The sequence below is a fragment of the Coregonus clupeaformis genome, unplaced genomic scaffold (genome assembly GCF_020615455.1).
Source record: "Coregonus clupeaformis isolate EN_2021a unplaced genomic scaffold, ASM2061545v1 scaf0792, whole genome shotgun sequence".
NCBI classification, from domain to species: Eukaryota; Metazoa; Chordata; class Actinopteri; order Salmoniformes; family Salmonidae; genus Coregonus; species Coregonus clupeaformis.
Genome location: NW_025534247.1, coordinates 142,614 through 165,097, shown reverse-complemented (window position 1 = coordinate 165,097; position 22,484 = coordinate 142,614). Strand labels below are relative to the sequence as shown.

The following is a 22,484-nucleotide window of genomic DNA, read 5'->3' as shown; positions in this document are numbered from 1 at the left end:
AGACTGGATCAACCTTGGTCAGCCAACCTCTGGATCTGAAGGTGGAGATAATGAATCCATTAAGAACATCATTGCTGCTGGTTATCACATTTGCTCAGCTCCAGAGGCAGTTGAGTGCAGAGCAATGCAATACCCTGGACTTCAGATCTCTCAGCTTGGCCAAGACGTGACTTGCAATCCATCCGTTGGACTGATTTGTAACAACAATAAGCAAGGTCTTCAGCAAAAGTGCTTTGATTACGAGATTAGAGTGAAATGTTGTCAATGTGGACCCACAACTTATATGCCAACCACAACAACAACAACAACAACAACAACAGTTCATTACACGACTACTCCAACACCCACTACTACAATCTCAACATCGACAGCTCCATCTTCAACAAAAACAACAACTCGGCCTTCCACCCCTACTACAACTCCAACAACTACTCCTACATCAACCTCAACAGGAGAATCAACTACCCAGTGCAGTGGTGAAGAAAGTTGTGTGTGGTCAGACTGGATCAACCTTGGTCAGCCAACCTCTGGATCTGAAGGTGGAGATAATGAATCCATTAAGAACATCATTGCTGCTGGTTATCACATTTGCTCAGCTCCAGAGGCAGTTGAGTGCAGAGCAATGCAATACCCTGGACTTCAGATCTCTCAGCTTGGCCAAGACGTGACTTGCAATCCATCCGTTGGACTGATTTGTAACAACAATAAGCAAGGTCTTCAGCAAAAGTGCTTTGATTACGAGATTAGAGTGAAATGTTGTCAATGTGGACCCACAACATACATCCCAACCACAACAACAACAACAACAATAGTTCCTTACCCCACTACTCCTACACCCACTACTACAATCTCAACACCGACAGCTCCATCTTCAACAAAAACAACAACTCTGCCTTCCACCCCTACTACAACTCCAACCACTACTCCTACATCAACCTCAACAGGAGAATCAACTACCCAGTGCAGTGGTGAAGAAAGTTGTGTGTGGTCAGACTGGATCAACCTTGGTCAGCCAACCTCTGGATCTGAAGGTGGAGATAATGAATCCATTAAGAACATCATTGCGTCTGGTTATCACATTTGCTCAGCTCCAGAGGCAGTTGAGTGCAGAGCAATGCAATACCCTGGACTTCAGATTCTCAGCTTGGCCAAGACGTGACTTGCAATCCATCCGTTGGACTGATTTGTAACAACAATAAGCAAGGTCTTCAGCAAAAGTGCTTTGATTACGAGATTAGAGTGAAATGTTGTCAATGTGGACCCACAACTTATATCCCAACCACAACAACAACAACAACAACAACAACAGTTCATTACACGACTACTCCAACACCCACTACTACAATCTCAACATCGACAGCTCCATCTTCAACAAAAACAACAACTCGGCCTTCCACCCCTACTACAACTCCAACCACTACTCCTACATCAACCTCAATTGGAAAATCAACTACCCAGTGCAGTGGTGAAGAAACATGTGTGTGGTCAGACTGGATCAACCTTGGTCAGCCAACCTCTGGATCTGAAGGTGGAGATAATGAATCCATTAAGAACATCATTGCTGCTGGTTATCAAATTTGCTCAGCTCCAGAGGCAGTTGAGTGCAGAGCAATGCAATACCCTGGACTTCAGATCTCTCAGCTTGGCCAAGACGTGACTTGCAATCCATCCGTTGGACTAATTTGTAACAACAATAAGCAAGGTCTTCAGCAAAAGTGCTTTGATTACGAGATTAGAGTGAAATGTTGTCAATGTGGACCCACAACATACATCCCAACCACAACAACAACAACAACAAGTTCCTTACACCACTACTCATACACCCACTACTACAATCTCAACATCGACAGCTCCATCTTCAACAAAAACAACAACTCGGCCTTCCACCCCTACTACAACTCCAACCACTACTCCTACATCAACCTCAACAGGAGAATCAACTACCCAGTGCAGTGGTGAAGAAAGTTGTGTGTGGTCAGACTGGATCAACCTTGGTCAGCCAACCTCTGGATCTGAAGGTGGAGATAATGAATCCATTAAGAACATCATTGCTGCTGGTTATCACATTTGCTCAGCTCCAGAGGCAGTTGAGTGTAGAGCAATGCAATACCCTGGACTTCAGATCTCTCAGCTTGGCCAAGACGTGACTTGCAATCCATCCGTTGGACTGATTTGTAACAATAATAAGCAAGGTCTTCAGCAAAAGTGCTTTGATTACGAGATTAGAGTGAAATGTTGTCAATGTGGACCCACAACTTATATCCCAACCACAACAACAACAACAACAACAACAGTTCATTACACCACTACTCCAACACCCACTACTACAATCTCAACATCGACAGCTCCATCTTCAACAAAAACAACAACTCGGCCTTCCACCCCTACTACAACTCCAACAACTACTCCTACATCAACCTCAACAGGAGAATCAACTACCCAGTGCAGTGGTGAAGAAAGTTGTGTGTGGTCAGACTGGATCAACCTTGGTCAGCCAACCTCTGGATCTGAAGGTGGAGATAATGAATCCATTAAGAACATCATTGCTGCTGGTTATCACATTTGCTCAGCTCCAGAGGCAGTTGAGTGCAGAGCAATGCAATACCCTGGACTTCAGATCTCTCAGCTTGGCCAAGACGTGACTTGCAATCCATCCGTTGGACTGATTTGTAACAACAATAAGCAAGGTCTTCAGCAAAAGTGCTTTGATTACGAGATTAGAGTGAAATGTTGTCAATGTGGACCCACAACATACATCCCAACCACAACAACAACAACAACAATAGTTCCTTACCCCACTACTCCTACACCCACTACTACAATCTCAACATCGACAGCTCCATCTTCAACCAAAACAACAACTCTGCCTTCCACCCCTACTACAACTCCAACCACTACTCCTACATCAACCTCAACAGGAGAATCAACTACCCAGTGCAGTGGTGAAGCAAGTTGTGTGTGGTCAGACTGGATCAACCTTGGTCAGCCAACCTCTGGATCTGAAGGTGGAGATAATGAATCCATTAAGAACATCATTGCTGCTGGTTATCACATTTGCTCAGCTCCAGAGACAGTTGAGTGCAGAGCAATGCAATACCCTGGACTTCAGATCTCTCAGCTTGGCCAAGACGTGACTTGCAATCGATCCGTTGGACTGATTTGTAACAACAATAAGCAAGGTCTTCAGCAAAAGTGCTTTGATTACGAGATCAGAGTGAAATGTTGTCAATGTGGACCCACAACATACATCCCAACCACAACAACAACAACAACAACAACAGTTCCTTACACCACTACTCCTACACCCACTACTACAATCTCAACATCGACAGCTCCATCTACAACAAAAACAACAACTCGGCCTTCCACACCTACTACAACTCCAACCACTACTCCTACATCAACCTCAATTGGAAAATCAACTACCCAGTGCAGTGGTGAAGAAACATGTGTGTGGTCAGACTGGATCAACCTTGGTCAGCCAACCTCTGGATCTGAAGGTGGAGATAATGAATCCATTAAGAACATCATTGCTGCTGGTTATCAAATTTGCTCAGCTCCAGAGGCAGTTGAGTGCAGAGCAATGCAATACCCTGGACTTCAGATCTCTCAGCTTGGCCAAGACGTGACTTGCAATCCATCCGTTGGACTAATTTGTAACAACAATAAGCAAGGTCTTCAGCAAAAGTGCTTTGATTACGAGATTAGAGTGAAATGTTGTCAATGTGGACCCACAACATACATCCCAACCACAACAACAACAACAACAACAGTTCCTTACACCACTACTCATACACCCACTACTACAATCTCAACATCGACAGCTCCATCTTCAACAAAAACAACAACTCGGCCTTCCACCCCTACTACAACTCCAACCACTACTCCTACATCAACCTCAACAGGAGAATCAACTACCCAGTGCAGTGGTGAAGAAAGTTGTGTGTGGTCAGACTGGATCAACCTTGGTCAGCCAACCTCTGGATCTGAAGGTGGAGATAATGAATCCATTAAGAACATCATTGCTGCTGGTTATCACATTTGCTCAGCTCCAGAGGCAGTTGAGTGTAGAGCAATGCAATACCCTGGACTTCAGATCTCTCAGCTTGGCCAAGACGTGACTTGCAATCCATCCGTTGGACTGATTTGTAACAATAATAAGCAAGGTCTTCAGCAAAAGTGCTTTGATTACGAGATTAGAGTGAAATGTTGTCAATGTGGACCCACAACTTATATCCCAACCACAACAACAACAACAACAACAACAGTTCATTACACCACTACTCCAACACCCACTACTACAATCTCAACATCGACAGCTCCATCTTCAACAAAAACAACAACTCGGCCTTCCACCCCTTCTACAACTCCAACCACTACTCCTACATCAACCTCAATTGGAGAATCAACTACCCAGTGCAGTGGTGAAGAAAGTTGTGTGTGGTCAGACTGGATCAACCTTGGTCAGCCAACCTCTGGATCTGAAGGTGGAGATAATGAATCCATTAAGAACATCATTGCTGCTGGTTATCAAATTTGCTCAGCTCCAGAGGCAGTTGAGTGCAGAGCAATGCAATACCCTGGACTTCAGATCTCTCAGCTTGGCCAAGACGTGACTTGCAATCCATCCGTTGGACTAATTTGTAACAACAATAAGCAAGGTCTTCAGCAAAAGTGCTTTGATTACGAGATTAGAGTGAAATGTTGTCAATGTGGACCCACAACTTATATCCCAACCACAACAACAACAACAACAACAACAGTTAATTACACCACTACTCCAACACCCACTACTACAATCTCAACATCGACAGCTCCATCTTCAACAAAAACAACAACTCGGCCTTCCACCCCGTCTACAACTCCAACCACTACTCCTACATCAACCTCAATTGGAGAATCAACTACCCAGTGCAGTGGTGAAGAAAGTTGTGTGTGGTCAGACTGGATCAACCTTGGTCAGCCAACCTCTGGATCTGAAGGTGGAGATAATGAATCCATTAAGAACATCATTGCTGCTGGTTATCACATTTGCTCAGCTCCAGAGGCAGTTGAGTGCAGAGCAATGCAATACCCTGGACTTCAGATCTCTCAGCTTGGCCAATACGTGACTTGCAATCCATCCGTTGGACTGATTTGTAACAACAATAAGCAAGGTCTTCAGCAAAAGTGCTTTGATTACGAGATTAGAGTGAAATGTTGTCAATGTGGACCCACAACATACATCCCAACCACAACAACAACAACAACAACAACAGTTCCTTACACCACTACTCCTACACCCACTACTACAATCTCAACATCGACAGCTCCATCTACAACAAAAACAACAACTCGGCCTTCCACTCCTACTACAACTCCAACCACTACTCCTACATCAACCTCAACAGGAGAATCAACTACCCACTGCAGTGGTGAAGAAAGTTGTGTGTGGTCAGACTGGATCAACCTTGGTCAGCCAACCTCTGGATCTGAAGGTGGAGATAATGAATCCATTAAGAACATCATTGCTGCTGGTTATCACATTTGCTCAGCTCCAGAGGCAGTTGAGTGCAGAGCAATGCAATACCCTGGACTTCAGATCTCTCAGCTTGGCCAAGACGTGACTTGCAATCCATCCGTTGGACTAATTTGTAACAATAATAAGCAAGGTCTTCAGCAAAAGTGCTTTGATTACGAGATTAGAGTGAAATGTTGTCAATGTGGACCCACAACTTATATCCCAACCACAACAACAACAACAACAACAACAACAGTTCATTACACCACTACTCCAACACCCACTACTACAATCTCAACATCGACAGCTCCATCTTCAACAAAAACAACAACTCGGCCTTCCACCCCTACTACAACTCCAACCACTACTCCTACATCAACCTCAACAGGAGAATCAACTACCCAGTGCAGTGGTGAAGAAAGTTGTGTGTGGTCAGACTGGATCAACCTTGGTCAGCCAACCTCTGGATCTGAAGGTGGAGATAATGAATCCATTAAGAACATCATTGCTGCTGGTTATCACATTTGCTCAGCTCCAGAGACAGTTGAGTGCAGAGCAATACAATACCCTGGACTTCAGATCTCTCAGCTTGGCCAAGACGTGACTTGCAATCGATCCGTTGGACTGATTTGTAACAACAATAAGCAAGGTCTTCAGCAAAAGTGCTTTGATTACGAGATCAGAGTGAAATGTTGTCAATGTGGACCCACAACATACATCCCAACCACAACAACAACAACAACAACAACAGTTCCTTACACCACTACTCCTACACCCACTACTACAATCTCAACATCGACAGCTCCATCTACAACAAAAACAACAACTCGGCCTTCCACCCCTACTACAACTCCAACCACTACTCCTACATCAACCTCAATTGGAAAATCAACTACCCAGTGCAGTGGTGAAGAAACATGTGTGTGGTCAGACTGGATCAACCTTGGTCAGCCAACCTCTGGATCTGAAGGTGGAGATAATGAATCCATTAAGAACATCATTGCTGCTGGTTATCACATTTGCTCAGCTCCAGAGGCAGTTGAGTGCAGAGCAATGCAATACCCTGGACTTCAGATCTCTCAGCTTGGCCAAGACGTGACTTGCAATCCATCCGTTGGACTAATTTGTAACAATAATAAGCAAGGTCTTCAGCAAAAGTGCTTTGATTACGAGATTAGAGTAAAATGTTGTCAATGTGGACCCACAACTTATATCCCAACCACAACAACAACAACAACAACAACAACAGTTCATTACACCACTACTCCAACACCCACTACTACAATCTCAACATCGACAGCTCCATCTTCAACAAAAACAACAACTCGGCCTTCCACCCCTTCTACAACTCCAACCACTACTCCTACATCAACCTCAATTGGAGAATCAACTACCCAGTGCAGTGGTGAAGAAAGTTGTGTGTGGTCAGACTGGATCAACCTTGGTCAGCCAACCTCTGGATCTGAAGGTGGAGATAATGAATCCATTAAGAACATCATTGCTGCTGGTTATCAAATTTGCTCAGCTCCAGAGGCAGTTGAGTGCAGAGCAATGCAATACCCTGGACTTCAGATCTCTCAGCTTGGCCAAGACGTGACTTGCAATCCATCCGTTGGACTAATTTGTAACAACAATAAGCAAGGTCTTCAGCAAAAGTGCTTTGATTACGAGATTAGAGTGAAATGTTGTCAATGTGGACCCACAACTTATATCCCAACCACAACAACAACAACAACAACAACAGTTCATTACACCACTACTCCAACACCCACTACTACAATCTCAACATCGACAGCTCCATCTTCAACAAAAACAACAACTCGGCCTTCCACCCCTTCTACAACTCCAACCACTACTCCTACATCAACCTCAATTGGAGAATCAACTACCCAGTGCAGTGGTGAAGAAAGTTGTGTGTGGTCAGACTGGATCAACCTTGGTCAGCCAACCTCTGGATCTGAAGGTGGAGATAATGAATCCATTAAGAACATCATTGCTGCTGGTTATCAAATTTGCTCAGCTCCAGAGGCAGTTGAGTGCAGAGCAATGCAATACCCTGGACTTCAGATCTCTCAGCTTGGCCAAGACGTGACTTGCAATCCATCCGTTGGACTAATTTGTAACAACAATAAGCAAGGTCTTCAGCAAAAGTGCTTTGATTACGAGATTAGAGTGAAATGTTGTCAATGTGGACCCACAACTTATATCCCAACCACAACAACAACAACAACAACAACAGTTAATTACACCACTACTCCAACACCCACTACTACAATCTCAACATCGACAGCTCCATCTTCAACAAAAACAACAACTCGGCCTTCCACCCCGTCTACAACTCCAACCACTACTCCTACATCAACCTCAATTGGAGAATCAACTACCCAGTGCAGTGGTGAAGAAAGTTGTGTGTGGTCAGACTGGATCAACCTTGGTCAGCCAACCTCTGGATCTGAAGGTGGAGATAATGAATCCATTAAGAACATCATTGCTGCTGGTTATCACATTTGCTCAGCTCCAGAGGCAGTTGAGTGCAGAGCAATGCAATACCCTGGACTTCAGATCTCTCAGCTTGGCCAATACGTGACTTGCAATCCATCCGTTGGACTGATTTGTAACAACAATAAGCAAGGTCTTCAGCAAAAGTGCTTTGATTACGAGATTAGAGTGAAATGTTGTCAATGTGGACCCACAACATACATCCCAACCACAACAACAACAACAACAACACAGTTCCTTACACCACTACTCCTACACCCACTACTACAATCTCAACATCGACAGCTCCATCTACAACAAAAACAACAACTCGGCCTTCCACTCCTACTACAACTCCAACCACTACTCCTACATCAACCTCAACAGGAGAATCAACTACCCACTGCAGTGGTGAAGAAAGTTGTGTGTGGTCAGACTGGATCAACCTTGGTCAGCCAACCTCTGGATCTGAAGGTGGAGATAATGAATCCATTAAGAACATCATTGCTGCTGGTTATCACATTTGCTCAGCTCCAGAGGCAGTTGAGTGCAGAGCAATGCAATACCCTGGACTTCAGATCTCTCAGCTTGGCCAAGACGTGACTTGCAATCCATCCGTTGGACTAATTTGTAACAATAATAAGCAAGGTCTTCAGCAAAAGTGCTTTGATTACGAGATTAGAGTGAAATGTTGTCAATGTGGACCCACAACTTATATCCCAACCACAACAACAACAACAACAACAACAACAACAGTTCATTACACCACTACTCCAACACCCACTACTACAATCTCAACATCGACAGCTCCATCTTCAACAAAAACAACAACTCGGCCTTCCACCCCTACTACAACTCCAACCACTACTCCTACATCAACCTCAACAGGAGAATCAACTACCCAGTGCAGTGGTGAAGAAAGTTGTGTGTGGTCAGACTGGATCAACCTTGGTCAGCCAACCTCTGGATCTGAAGGTGGAGATAATGAATCCATTAAGAACATCATTGCTGCTGGTTATCACATTTGCTCAGCTCCAGAGACAGTTGAGTGCAGAGCAATACAATACCCTGGACTTCAGATCTCTCAGCTTGGCCAAGACGTGACTTGCAATCGATCCGTTGGACTGATTTGTAACAACAATAAGCAAGGTCTTCAGCAAAAGTGCTTTGATTACGAGATCAGAGTGAAATGTTGTCAATGTGGACCCACAACATACATCCCAACCACAACAACAACAACAACAACAACAGTTCCTTACACCACTACTCCTACACCCACTACTACAATCTCAACATCGACAGCTCCATCTACAACAAAAACAACAACTCGGCCTTCCACCCCTACTACAACTCCAACCACTACTCCTACATCAACCTCAATTGGAAAATCAACTACCCAGTGCAGTGGTGAAGAAACATGTGTGTGGTCAGACTGGATCAACCTTGGTCAGCCAACCTCTGGATCTGAAGGTGGAGATAATGAATCCATTAAGAACATCATTGCTGCTGGTTATCACATTTGCTCAGCTCCAGAGGCAGTTGAGTGCAGAGCAATGCAATACCCTGGACTTCAGATCTCTCAGCTTGGCCAAGACGTGACTTGCAATCCATCCGTTGGACTAATTTGTAACAATAATAAGCAAGGTCTTCAGCAAAAGTGCTTTGATTACGAGATTAGAGTAAAATGTTGTCAATGTGGACCCACAACTTATATCCCAACCACAACAACAACAACAACAACAACAACAACAGTTCATTACACCACTACTCCAACACCCACTACTACAATCTCAACATCGACAGCTCCATCTTCAACAAAAACAACAACTCGGCCTTCCACCCCTTCTACAACTCCAACCACTACTCCTACATCAACCTCAATTGGAGAATCAACTACCCAGTGCAGTGGTGAAGAAAGTTGTGTGTGGTCAGACTGGATCAACCTTGGTCAGCCAACCTCTGGATCTGAAGGTGGAGATAATGAATCCATTAAGAACATCATTGCTGCTGGTTATCACATTTGCTCAGCTCCAGAGGCAGTTGAGTGCAGAGCAATGCAATACCCTGGACTTCAGATCTCTCAGCTTGGCCAAGACGTGACTTGCAATCCATCCGTTGGACTAATTTGTAACAACAATAAGCAAGGTCTTCAGAAAAAGTGCTTTGATTACGAGATTAGAGTGAAATGTTGTCAATGTGGACCCACAACATACATCCCAACCACAACAACAACAACAACAACAGTTCCTTACACCACCACTCCTACACCCACTACTACAATCTCAACATCGACAGCTCCATCTTCAACAAAAACAACAACTCGGCCTTCCACCCCTACTACAACTCCAACCACTACTCCTACATCAACCTCAACAGGAGAATCAACTACCCAGTGCAGTGGTGAAGAAACATGTGTGTGGTCAGACTGGATCAACCTTGGTCAGCCAACCTCTGGATCTGAAGGTGGAGATAATGAATCCATTAAGAACATCATTGCTGCTGGTTATCACATTTGCTCAGCTCCAGAGGCAGTTGAGTGCAGAGCAATGCAATACCCTGGACTTCAGATCTCTCAGCTTGGCCAAGACGTGACATGCAATCCATCCGTTGGACTGATTTGTAACAATAATAAGCAAGGTCTTCAGCAAAAGTGCTTTGATTACGAGATTAGAGTGAAATGTTGTCAATGTGGACCCACAACATACATCCCAACCACAACAACAACAACAACAACAGTTCCTTACACCACTACTCCTACACCCACTACTACAATCTCAACATCGACAGCTCCATCTTCAACAAAAACAACAACTCGGCCTTCCACCCCTACTACAACTCCAACAACTACTCCTACATCAACCTCAACAGGAGAATCAACTACCCAGTGCAGTGGTGAAGAAAGTTGTGTGTGGTCAGACTGGATCAACCTTGGTCAGCCAACCTCTGGATCTGAAGGTGGAGATAATGAATCCATTAAGAACATCATTGCTGCTGGTTATCACATTTGCTCAGCTCCAGAGACAGTTGAGTGCAGAGCAATACAATACCCTGGACTTCAGATCTCTCAGCTTGGCCAAGACGTGACTTGCAATCGATCCGTTGGACTGATTTGTAACAACAATAAGCAAGGTCTTCAGCAAAAGTGCTTTGATTACGAGATTAGAGTGAAATGTTGTCAATGTGGACCCACAACATACATCCCAACCACAACAACAACAACAACAACAACAGTTCCTTACACCACTACTCCTACACCCACTACTACAATCTCAACATCGACAGCTCCATCTACAACAAAAACAACAACTCGGCCTTCCACTCCTACTACAACTCCAACCACTACTCCTACATCAACCTCAACAGGAGAATCAACTACCCACTGCAGTGGTGAAGAAAGTTGTGTGTGGTCAGACTGGATCAACCTTGGTCAGCCAACCTCTGGATCTGAAGGTGGAGATAATGAATCCATTAAGAACATCATTGCTGCTGGTTATCACATTTGCTCAGCTCCAGAGGCAGTTGAGTGCAGAGCAATGCAATACCCTGGACTTCAGATCTCTCAGCTTGGCCAAGACGTGACTTGCAATCCATCCGTTGGACTAATTTGTAACAATAATAAGCAAGGTCTTCAGCAAAAGTGCTTTGATTACGAGATTAGAGTGAAATGTTGTCAATGTGGACCCACAACTTATATCCCAACCACAACAACAACAACAACAACAACAACAACAGTTCATTACACCACTACTCCAACACCCACTACTACAATCTCAACATCGACAGCTCCATCTTCAACAAAAACAACAACTCGGCCTTCCACCCCTTCTATAACTCCAACCACTACTCCTACATCAACCTCAATTGGAGAATCAACTACCCAGTGCAGTGGTGATGAAAGTTGTGTGTGGTCAGACTGGATCAACCTTGGTCAGCCAACCTCTGGATCTGAAGGTGGAGATAATGAATCCATTAAGAACATCATTGCTGCTGGTTATCACATTTGCTCAGCTCCAGAGGCAGTTGAGTGCAGAGCAATGCAATACCCTGGACTTCAGATCTCTCAGCTTGGCCAAGACGTGACTTGCAATCCATCCGTTGGACTAATTTGTAACAACAATAAGCAAGGTCTTCAGCAAAAGTGCTTTGATTACGAGATTAGAGTGAAATGTTGTCAATGTGGACCCACAACATACATCCCAACCACAACAACAACAACAACAACAGTTCCTTACACCACCACTCCTACACCCACTACTACAATCTCAACATCGACAGCTCCATCTTCAACAAAAACAACAACTCGGCCTTCCACCCCTACTACAACTCCAACCACTACTCCTACATCAACCTCAACAGGAGAATCAACTACCCAGTGCAGTGGTGAAGAAACATGTGTGTGGTCAGACTGGATCAACCTTGGTCAGCCAACCTCTGGATCTGAAGGTGGAGATAATGAATCCATTAAGAACATCATTGCTGCTGGTTATCACATTTGCTCAGCTCCAGAGGCAGTTGAGTGTAGAGCAATGCAATACCCTGGACTTCAGATCTCTCAGCTTGGCCAAGACGTGACATGCAATCCATCCGTTGGACTGATTTGTAACAATAATAAGCAAGGTCTTCAGCAAAAGTGCTTTGATTACGAGATTAGAGTGAAATGTTGTCAATGTGGACCCACAACATACATCCCAACCACAACAACAACAACAACACAGTTCCTTACACCACTACTCCTACACCCACTACTACAATCTCAACATCGACAGCTCCATCTTCAACAAAACCAACAACTCGGCCTTCCACCCCTACACAACTCCAACCACTACTCCTACATCAACCTCAACAGGAGAATCAACTACCCAGTGCAGTGGTGAAGAAAGTTGTGTGTGGTCAGACTGGATCAACCTTGGTCAGCCAACCTCTGGATCTGAAGGTGGAGATAATGAATCCATTAAGAACATCATTGCTGCTGGTTATCACATTTGCTCAGCTCCAGAGACAGTTGAGTGCAGAGCAATACAATACCCTGGACTTCAGATCTCTCAGCTTGGCCAAGACGTGACTTGCAATCGATCCGTTGGACTGATTTGTAACAACAATAAGCAAGGTCTTCAGCAAAAGTGCTTTGATTACGAGATTAGAGTGAAATGTTGTCAATGTGGACCCACAACATACATCCCAACCACAACAACAACAACAACAACAACAGTTCCTTACACCACTACTCCTACACCCACTACTACAATCTCAACATCGACAGCTCCATCTACAACAAAAACAACAACTCGGCCTTCCACTCCTACTACAACTCCAACCACTACTCCTACATCAACCTCAATTGGAAAATCAACTACCCAGTGCAGTGGTGAAGAAACATGTGTGTGGTCAGACTGGATCAACCTTGGTCAGCCAACCTCTGGATCTGAAGGTGGAGATAATGAATCCATTAAGAACATCATTGCTTCTGGTTATCACATTTGCTCAGCTCCAGAGGCAGTTGAGTGTAGAGCAATGCAATACCCTGGACTTCAGATCTCTCAGCTTGGCCAAGACGTGACTTGCAATCCATCCGTTGGACTGATTTGTAACAATAATAAGCAAGGTCTTCAGCAAAAGTGCTTTGATTACGAGATTAGAGTGAAATGTTGTCAATGTGGACCCACAACTTATATCCCAACCACAACAACAACAACAACAACAACAGTTCATTACACCACTACTCCTACACCCACTACTACAATCTCAACATCGACAGCTCCATCTACAACAAAAACAACAACTCTGCCTTCCACCCCTACTACAACTCCAACCACTACTCCTACATCAACCTCAACAGGAGAATCAACTACACACTGCAGTGGTGAAGAAAGTTGTGTGTGGTCAGACTGGATCAACCTTGGTCAGCCAACCTCTGGATCTGAAGGTGGAGATAATGAATCCATTAAGAACATCATTGCTGCTGGTTATCACATTTGCTCAGCTCCAGAGGCAGTTGAGTGTAGAGCAATGCAATACCCTGGACTTCAGATCTCTCAGCTTGGCCAAGACGTGACTTGCAATCCATCCGTTGGACTGATTTGTAACAATAATAAGCAAGGTCTTCAGCAAAAGTGCTTTGATTACGAGATTAGAGTGAAATGTTGTCAATGTGGACCCACAACTTATATCCCAACCACAACAACAACAACAACAACAACAACAGTTCATTACACCACTACTCCTACACCCACTACTACAATCTCAACATCGACAGCTCCATCTACAACAAAAACAACAACTCTGCCTTCCACCCCTACTACAACTCCAACCACTACTCCTACATCAACCTCAACAGGAGAATCAACTACCCACTGCAGTGGTGAAGAAACATGTGTGTGGTCAGACTGGATCAACCTTGGTCAGCCAACCTCTGGATCTGAAGGTGGAGATAATGAATCCATTAAGAACATCATTGCTGCTGGTTATCACATTTGCTCAGCTCCAGAGGCAGTTGAGTGCAGAGCAATGCAATACCCTGGACTTCAGATCTCTCAGCTTGGCCAAGACGTGACTTGCAATCCATCCGTTGGACTGATTTGTAACAACAATAAGCAAAGTCTTCAGCAAAAGTGCTTTGATTATGAGATTCGAGTGAAATGTTGTCAATGTGGAACCACAACACACATCCCAACGACCACAACATTGGCTCCCACAACAACAATGACAACAACTCAGCCACCCTTCACTAGTGTTATTCCTACAACCTCAATTTTTGTAATAACTGGTGGAACAACCAAACCAGTGACTCCATCCAAACCAGTGACTCCATCCAAATGTCCTTGCCATTTCAATCATACTGATTTCCCCATAGGTACGTTTTTATTTTCCCCCTTTCCAAGTTTGAAACCTTTTGTACGTTACCATTAATTTAGCCATTATTAATGTTCAATTTGTATGGCATTACACACGTTAAATTGGAAATCTTTTAATGCTCCTAAAATACTTTCAGGCTCAATTGTTTACAATGTTTCTGACCATGATGGATGGTGCTACATTGCTTTCTGCAACAAGAATTGTGAAGTAGAAACACATGCTACCAGATGTAATACATCAACTACTCCAGTTCCTCCTACTACACCAACCACTACACACCTTCCAACAACAACAGAAAGACCAACCACCACCCCAAAAAAACCAGCTTTAATAATAAACTGTGACTATGAACATCCTCCAAGACAGGTATTTACTCTGCTATAGATAATAACTTTTGGTGAATCATTTATTTACTAAATTTATTTGTAAAATCATCCTATTTACAAAAGGATGATTTTATTACAAAAATAATTGTTTTATTTCATAGATATTTCCTGTAAGCCTAATATTTTTCTGTGTTTGTAGAACGGTGAAAGCTGGATACATAACCAGTGCATCAATGGAACATGCGCCAACGGGACCGTTAGTTATGAGTATGTACATTGTGAGACTCCGAAGCCTATAGCATGTGAAAATAACTATCCTCCAATCCAAGTGTATGACGAATCTGGATGCTGTTTCCACTATGAGTGTCAATGTAAGTTCACAAAAAAAGTTTTTTCTTTGTGTCACAAAATCCACTTTAGCTATTGATTTAGTTCAAAATCGGAAAAATTATCCTTACTCTTGACTGGTTTCGAGTTATCTAATAGTTACCAGCAGTAAATGTATATGAATGTCTAACAAGGGAAACACATCATCACAGCACTATTAATTCAGCATAAAACATTCCACATCCGTGTGCTTTTAAATGATAATTGTTCTCTTCTTACAAAGGTATTTGCTATGGTTGGGGAGACCCTCACTATGTCACCTTTGATGGAACATACTATGGCTTCCAAGGAAATTGTTCTTACGTCTTGGTCAAAGAAATCCTGCCAAAGTACAACTTCAGTGTTGTAATCGACAATTACTATTGTGATGCCCCAGATGGACTTTCCTGTCCTCAGTCTCTGACAATTTATTATCAATCTTACGAGATATTCATGACCAAGAAGGACGTTGATGGAGTTTTCACAAGTCTGGTAATTAAAATATCTCAAATACTGAATGTTCAAGACATTTTCATTCATTTTTCATTTAAGAGGAATTAGCTTTTTGATTAGCTTAGATATAAATTAGCTTTCATTTAAGATGGATATACTTCCTCTATGTATTAGATAAAGGAGACAGTTCTAGAATACTATTGGGTATACAAATATTGAATTGTTGTAACCATTTTTGTCTTAGATTGATGTAAACCAGCAACGCATCATCCCAGCATATGAGACCAAGGACTTCCGCATCACAGACAACGGAATTGAGACCCTTTTAGTCATACCAGCAATTAATGCCAAGGTGTCTTTCACTGGTCTTATGTTTAGCATATACCTGCCCTGGGCCAAGTTCAGTGGCAACACTGAGGGACAGTGTGGTGAGTACAGGTGTTTTACGATATAATAATAATAATAATATATGCCATTTAGCAGACGCTTTTATCCAAAGCGACTTACAGTCATGCGTGCATAAATGTTTACGTATGGGTGGTCCCGGGGATCGAACCCACTACCCTGGCGTTACAAGCGCCATGCTCTACCAATTGAGCTACAGAGGACCACACGAATCACTCTGTTACCATGATTACCCCATGATGTCTCATTATCTAAGAATGGTATTCAATATTATTCAGGGACATGTGACAACAACCGGACAGATGACTGTCGCTTGCCAAATGGGACTATCGATTCATCTTGTCCTGACATGGCACACCAATGGCATGTTGCTGACCACAATAACAGTCAGTGCACGCCACCACCACCAGAGCCGACACCAACACAACCACCAGGCTGCGATCCACCCATTTGTCATCTCATTCAAAGCGAGTAAGTAGCAATTCGTATTTACAAGAAACCTATCTCCTCTGTAGGATCGATAACCTTTCAATCAGAATCATCTCAGTGCCAACAGCAACTTGACATACTAAAACATGGCAATCATTTGAAAAAGCCTTATGACAGTACGAAGTGAATTATCATGTTTAAGTATCTACTCTAACTGAAGCGTGGCATCTTTTTAAGGGTCTTTGAGAGTTGCCATAAGGTAATCCCCTACGAACCATTCCTTGTGGCATGCATCTTTGATGTGTGTCATATGAGTGAGGTCAAAATTGGCTGCACCAGCATGCAGACCTATGCTGATGCATGTGCACAAGCAGGAGTCTGTATTGAGTGGAGAAATTATACAAATGGACAATGTGGTAAGTAGATCACTCCTCAAGACCATAAAACTCAGACAGCCTCTCTATGATGTAGCTTATTAGTTATTAACCTTTTTCTCTCACCCTCTACAGACTTCACATGCGAGAAACCCAAGGTTTATAATGCCTGCGGCCCACAAGTTGAACCAACCTGTAATGCCAGGTATGTATAATGCTGTTGTTGTTCAGTGGATGGGCATAATGATGGGGAAAAGTCTCTCAGGTATTGACACTTTTTAAATATCTCTGCAGGTACAATTTCAAATTCATCCAGACTCAAAATGAGTTCAGTGTCATGGGAGATATACAAATGGAGGGATGTTATTGCCCCAATGGTACCATTCTGATGAGTTCCACTTCAAACTACTGTATCCCCAGCTGTGGTAAGGATTGTTCAATAACAGCATTGTATGATGACGGTGTGGTGACTTAATAATAATAATAATAATAATAATATGCCATTTAGCAGACGCTTTTATCCAAAGCGACTTACAGTCATGCGTGCATACATTTTTGTGTATGGGTGGTCCCGGGGATCGAACCCACTACCTTGGCGTTACAAGCGCCGTGCTCTACCAGCTGAGCTACAGAGGACGACATACAGTATTGTGCTGTGATAGTAGCTACATCATGCTGATCTTCACTTTGGGAAGCACAAAGTGTTAATTGTTCATTGCTACTGTAATTGTCTTTTGAAAGCTGGTTCAGCTTTTTGTAAAAAAACAACAAACAAAAAAACTGTTTAACCACAGCATTTTTCACAGATACATCAATGGTGTTGGTTTTGGTTTATATTGATTTATATTGATTTTATCAAGTGCTTCCGGTACATACAGTACATTATCAAAACTAAGTAGTGGAATGTACTGTATTTCAATAACTTATTTTTTTTAAATGTATTATTTTCTCTTTGGTTCATCAGATATTTGCCCATTGCCAAATGGAGAATGGAAAGAGGTAAAATTGTGGTTGAATTTCTCTCACAGGTTTTAGCAGAGAACAGAAACAATTTGTTTCTGATATACACATTAAAATCATGTGGGTAGTTCACTTTTGACAATCATGTATAATAATGTATGCAATAGTAATAATAATAATAATAACAATAATAATAATAATTTATTACATTTCTATAGTGCTTTTCTTAGAAACTCAAAGCGCTTCAGTAATGCATGATTCGACACACTGAATGATTGAACTTTGTGCTGGTAGTGTCAATACAAACCTTGATGTGCTTAAATTGTTCCTCATTGCAGGCAAATGAGACCTGGGTGAGCAACTGCCAGGATTGTGTTTGTGAACCGTACAGTCTGGGAATCCAATGCCAGCCTGTGGCATGCCAACATCAGCCTCCTCTCACCTGTGATCAGGAGGGCCAAGTTAAGGTCGTAGAAACTGTTGACTGTTGTCAAAAGGACAAATGCGGTGAGTGACTTGTTAGGATAATGTGCTCTATATGTGGGCTTTCTAACATCTCAGTTTAAACATTAACATTTTTGGTGACTACCTAATATATCCAACCAATGTGGCCATTTTCATAGTTTTTACAACAGTAGTTGTTTCTTTCTAACAGAGTGTGATGTCAAACGATGCTCTACTTCCAAGATAACTTGTCCAGTCGGATTCGAGACAGAGGCAACTATGGGAGTCTGTTGCCCAACTTATCAATGCTGTGAGTATGCGTCTGCATGTGCTTGAGTGTGCATACCATAGATATCCCAACATGTTAGTTGCTGTATTGAGTGGTTATCCATGTTCTTTGCCCCACAGTGCCAATGGATGTCTGTGTATTTAACAACACTGAATATCAGGTGAGAATGCATTCTATGCAATGTTCATTTTAGCCAGTCCCACCACTTCTACACTATCAACAATTTTGAATTGAACTTATTAAAAGAGGACAATGTTATTTTACTTGCATACATTAATAACAAATGAAGTTAAACTAAACAAATTAAAACCCTCCATAAAGCAATTAGAGGCCTCTATTAGGGTGCCAACAATATGTATTGGTCAATCCTTTCATGAGATTAGACAAACATTAGATTAGATAAAACACAAAAAGTGTCTCAATTTATACATTTTCCATTGAAATGTTGCATTTTGTCATTCCAGCCTGGTGCCAATGTTCCTGAGGACAAGTGTAAGAATTGTGTGTGTGGTGACAGGGTGGATCCCCAAACCCATCTACATATCATTGAGTGTCAACCTACTGAATGTGACACTCACTGCCAGCAGGTAAGTGATCTCCATTGACACGTCTACACCCTTTGGCCTCATATGTAATTCAACCAACTTAGTGTAATATTTGCCAAGTTCTTATCCATGTCAAAATATTATAATAACCCTGATTGATCTGTGTCCACTATTGGGCTACTACTGAATAAGTGTAATTACTAGTGAATTACCTGGATCACACATTGGTATGAGAGAGATCATGTGCACATCATATACTTCTTCCTTACAGGGCTATGATCATCAAGCCGTTCCTGGACAGTGTTGTGGAAAGTGTGTACAGACAAGCTGTGTGGTTATGCTGCCAGATAACACCACACACACTATTCAGGTAAAATAGCATCAGGAAGCATTACTATTTACAATTCGTAAAACATATCAGTCCTACTTCGCTTGATTATTTAAAAACACCTAAATGTAGTTGTACTGTAGCACTAAAGTGTTATGCAAAATAACTATCATACCAATGATACAGTATATCTTAAATCATTTGAAGAATCTCCTGTTGATATCTTTCACATTCTCACCTCTACAGCCTGGTTCCGTCTGGATACCATCTGGAGACAAGTGTCTCAAGTTTGAGTGCGTAAAGATTATGGACCAACTCATCACAATGGAGGCTAAAACTGTGTGCCCTGACTTCTACCCAGAAGACTGCATACCCGTGAGTTACAATAACCATCTGTCAAATTATCTGTAGACCGGGATGCTGGCCCATTTAAAAACAACTGGACAATGTGTAATATCATACTTGTGAAATTTAGGTTAAACATGCCCAGTCGCTCAGACCAAGTCCTGTTGCTTAATATAGTAAACCTACTGTGTATTTATGTGAGGTTATAGACACCTGCTGCTTAAAGTGAACCATGCAAGAGCACTGCACTGAAAAACATGTGGAGCCAGTTTGGTAAACGTTACGTCAGTGACATCAAAATGTTCTTGCTTTTTCTTCCATGTTCTTGTTTTTAAGGGAACTGAAGTCATTGCTCCAGATGGTTGCTGCCATGTCTGTGAGTGTCTTTTTAACACCATCCTTTTTGATGGACATTTGTAAATCATTCTTGTCCTTTATCATGCATTGAAAAAAGAATTTTAGCTATTGCCATGGTCCTCAGAATGGTTAACATTAATTTGTTCGAAAATTTCACTTTTGTGTGCAGGTATTCCAATAAATAAGCCATGCAACGTGACAAAGGGCAAAGTGTATCTGGACAGCAATGGCTGCAAGTCTGCAAACGAGGTGGAAGTGACAACATGTGGTGGATCATGTAGCACCTATGCCATGTGAGTATTTTGATCATTCCTGAAATATTTCAGGAACACTAACACATTAATCCTCCCAATAAAGCAGAATTGGGCTGCCTGTCTGAATACAAACTACAATTATATTTTCAGTAATATGTTATGTTACAATGGCTGTGTTTGCAAAGGAAGCCCAATTCTGATATTTTGCCCAATTATTGGCAAAAGAGCTCATCTGATTGGTCAAAACATCAGAATTAGGCTGCCTGTGTAAACTCAGTCAATGTTGTATAATTACAACTGCTACCATCACTACTTCCACATAATGACATGGTCTCTTGTTTCTGTTTTCAGGTATTCTCTTGAGGCCAACATGATGGAGCGCTCTTGTACCTGCTGTCGGGAAGTATCCACCACCAAGAAGGAAGTGGAGATGATCTGCCCAGACGGGTCAAAGTACAACCACTCCTACATCCACATCAATAAATGTGGCTGCCAGAGGACAGAGTGCGTGACCCCGGAGGAGACCCAGGTCACAAGGTCACGACGCAGGAGAAGATGAATGACTCGCCACTACCATCCCTTTACTGCTTAGATTAGTTCTCTATTTATGTTCAACTTGTTCACTTTCCTGCAAAGTACTCTGCTAAAAGTAGGAGAAATAGTTTTAGCTTTTTTGTCTAATTTTGTTTTGTTTTAGCCATTCAAAACACATAAATAAAGTTGGCAATAGGCTATGCATATATACCATGTTCTTGTTTTCATTCCTTTTGAAATTCTGTTGAGAAATATTTGATTGCAGACATCCAGTTCAACAGTGACTTATCCTCTTCCAGACAAACAACCACAATTAAAAGTGTCAAAACACTTATTTAAATTTGAGAAGGTGTTAGGTTGAAGAAACTGATCAGTAATCAGAATCAGATCCCTGGCACCACTTCCTACTGTTGTCTTTGAGCAACGCACTTAGCTAACCTCTACATAGCTCCAGGGGCAGCACTGTGGCTGACCCTGTGCTCCTGCCTATACAGCACTAAAGACACATTTCCGTCTTTGATGGACTAATCATGTAATAAAGTACTTATCCTAACTCATCCCTCATATTAAATAAAGTTATAAACATAAAAACCAAGAAGGAGCAGATCACTTCATTTTAACTGTACAAAGTGTACAAAGTACAACATTTACAAAATGCAAAGGGGAGTACATGGCGCATGTGTGATTATATATAACAAACTGGGTATTGTGCATTGTGCACTTAAACAATTTATTTCAAATGTTTTTGATACTGTTTGTCAAACTGTGGGAAGGTTCCCACCTTAGTTGGAGGGAATTATACAACTATTTTGCTATTTGTTTGCTATTATAACCAGTCTTCTGTTACAGATTACTTACCTTACTGATGGTGTAGCCTCACAACAATCAGACAAAATGTGTAATCAATAGACATTCAAATGAAAACTAATATTGCAGAAAAGAGCACTCTGCCTGCTTTATAACATGATCATGTTATACTAACTTGTTTACACCTGGCACAACAAGTGTTGGTGTCCAAAGGAACATTTTGCTGGCATCTTTTGGTTAGTTGAGGCTTCAATGGCTCTTTAAAATGAGAAATACTCTCTACAGTTTCTTGGAACACCTTACCTGAAACAGAATGATGGAAAATTGAATAATGGGCCATTCAATAGATCACCACAGTCAAGGCATTTGACAAACATAACATCAATTTAAATCAAAGTCAGTTTAGTGCCAATTGCTATGGATAGGACATTACGGATA

At 42.2% G+C, this 22,484-nt stretch overlaps 1 protein-coding gene across 1 annotated transcript; it reads left to right on the top strand.

Annotated features, from left to right (window-relative positions):
• The first annotated feature begins 264 nt into the window (after positions 1 to 264).
• Positions 265 to 21,394, top strand: LOC121566677 (intestinal mucin-like protein). The gene is made up of 19 exons (XM_045216764.1): positions 265 to 476; positions 864 to 960; positions 15,356 to 15,527; positions 15,767 to 16,014; positions 16,220 to 16,403; positions 16,659 to 16,851; positions 17,047 to 17,225; positions 17,319 to 17,388; positions 17,478 to 17,608; positions 18,148 to 18,182; positions 18,482 to 18,650; positions 18,799 to 18,897; positions 18,996 to 19,036; positions 19,341 to 19,463; positions 19,693 to 19,791; positions 19,996 to 20,124; positions 20,431 to 20,470; positions 20,621 to 20,744; positions 21,057 to 21,394. The coding sequence occupies exons 1-19, from the start codon at positions 265 to 267 to the stop codon at positions 21,262 to 21,264; spliced, it is 2,553 nt and encodes an 850-aa protein (XP_045072699.1). The 3' UTR covers positions 21,265 to 21,394.
• The last annotated feature ends 1,090 nt before the right edge of the window (positions 21,395 to 22,484 follow it).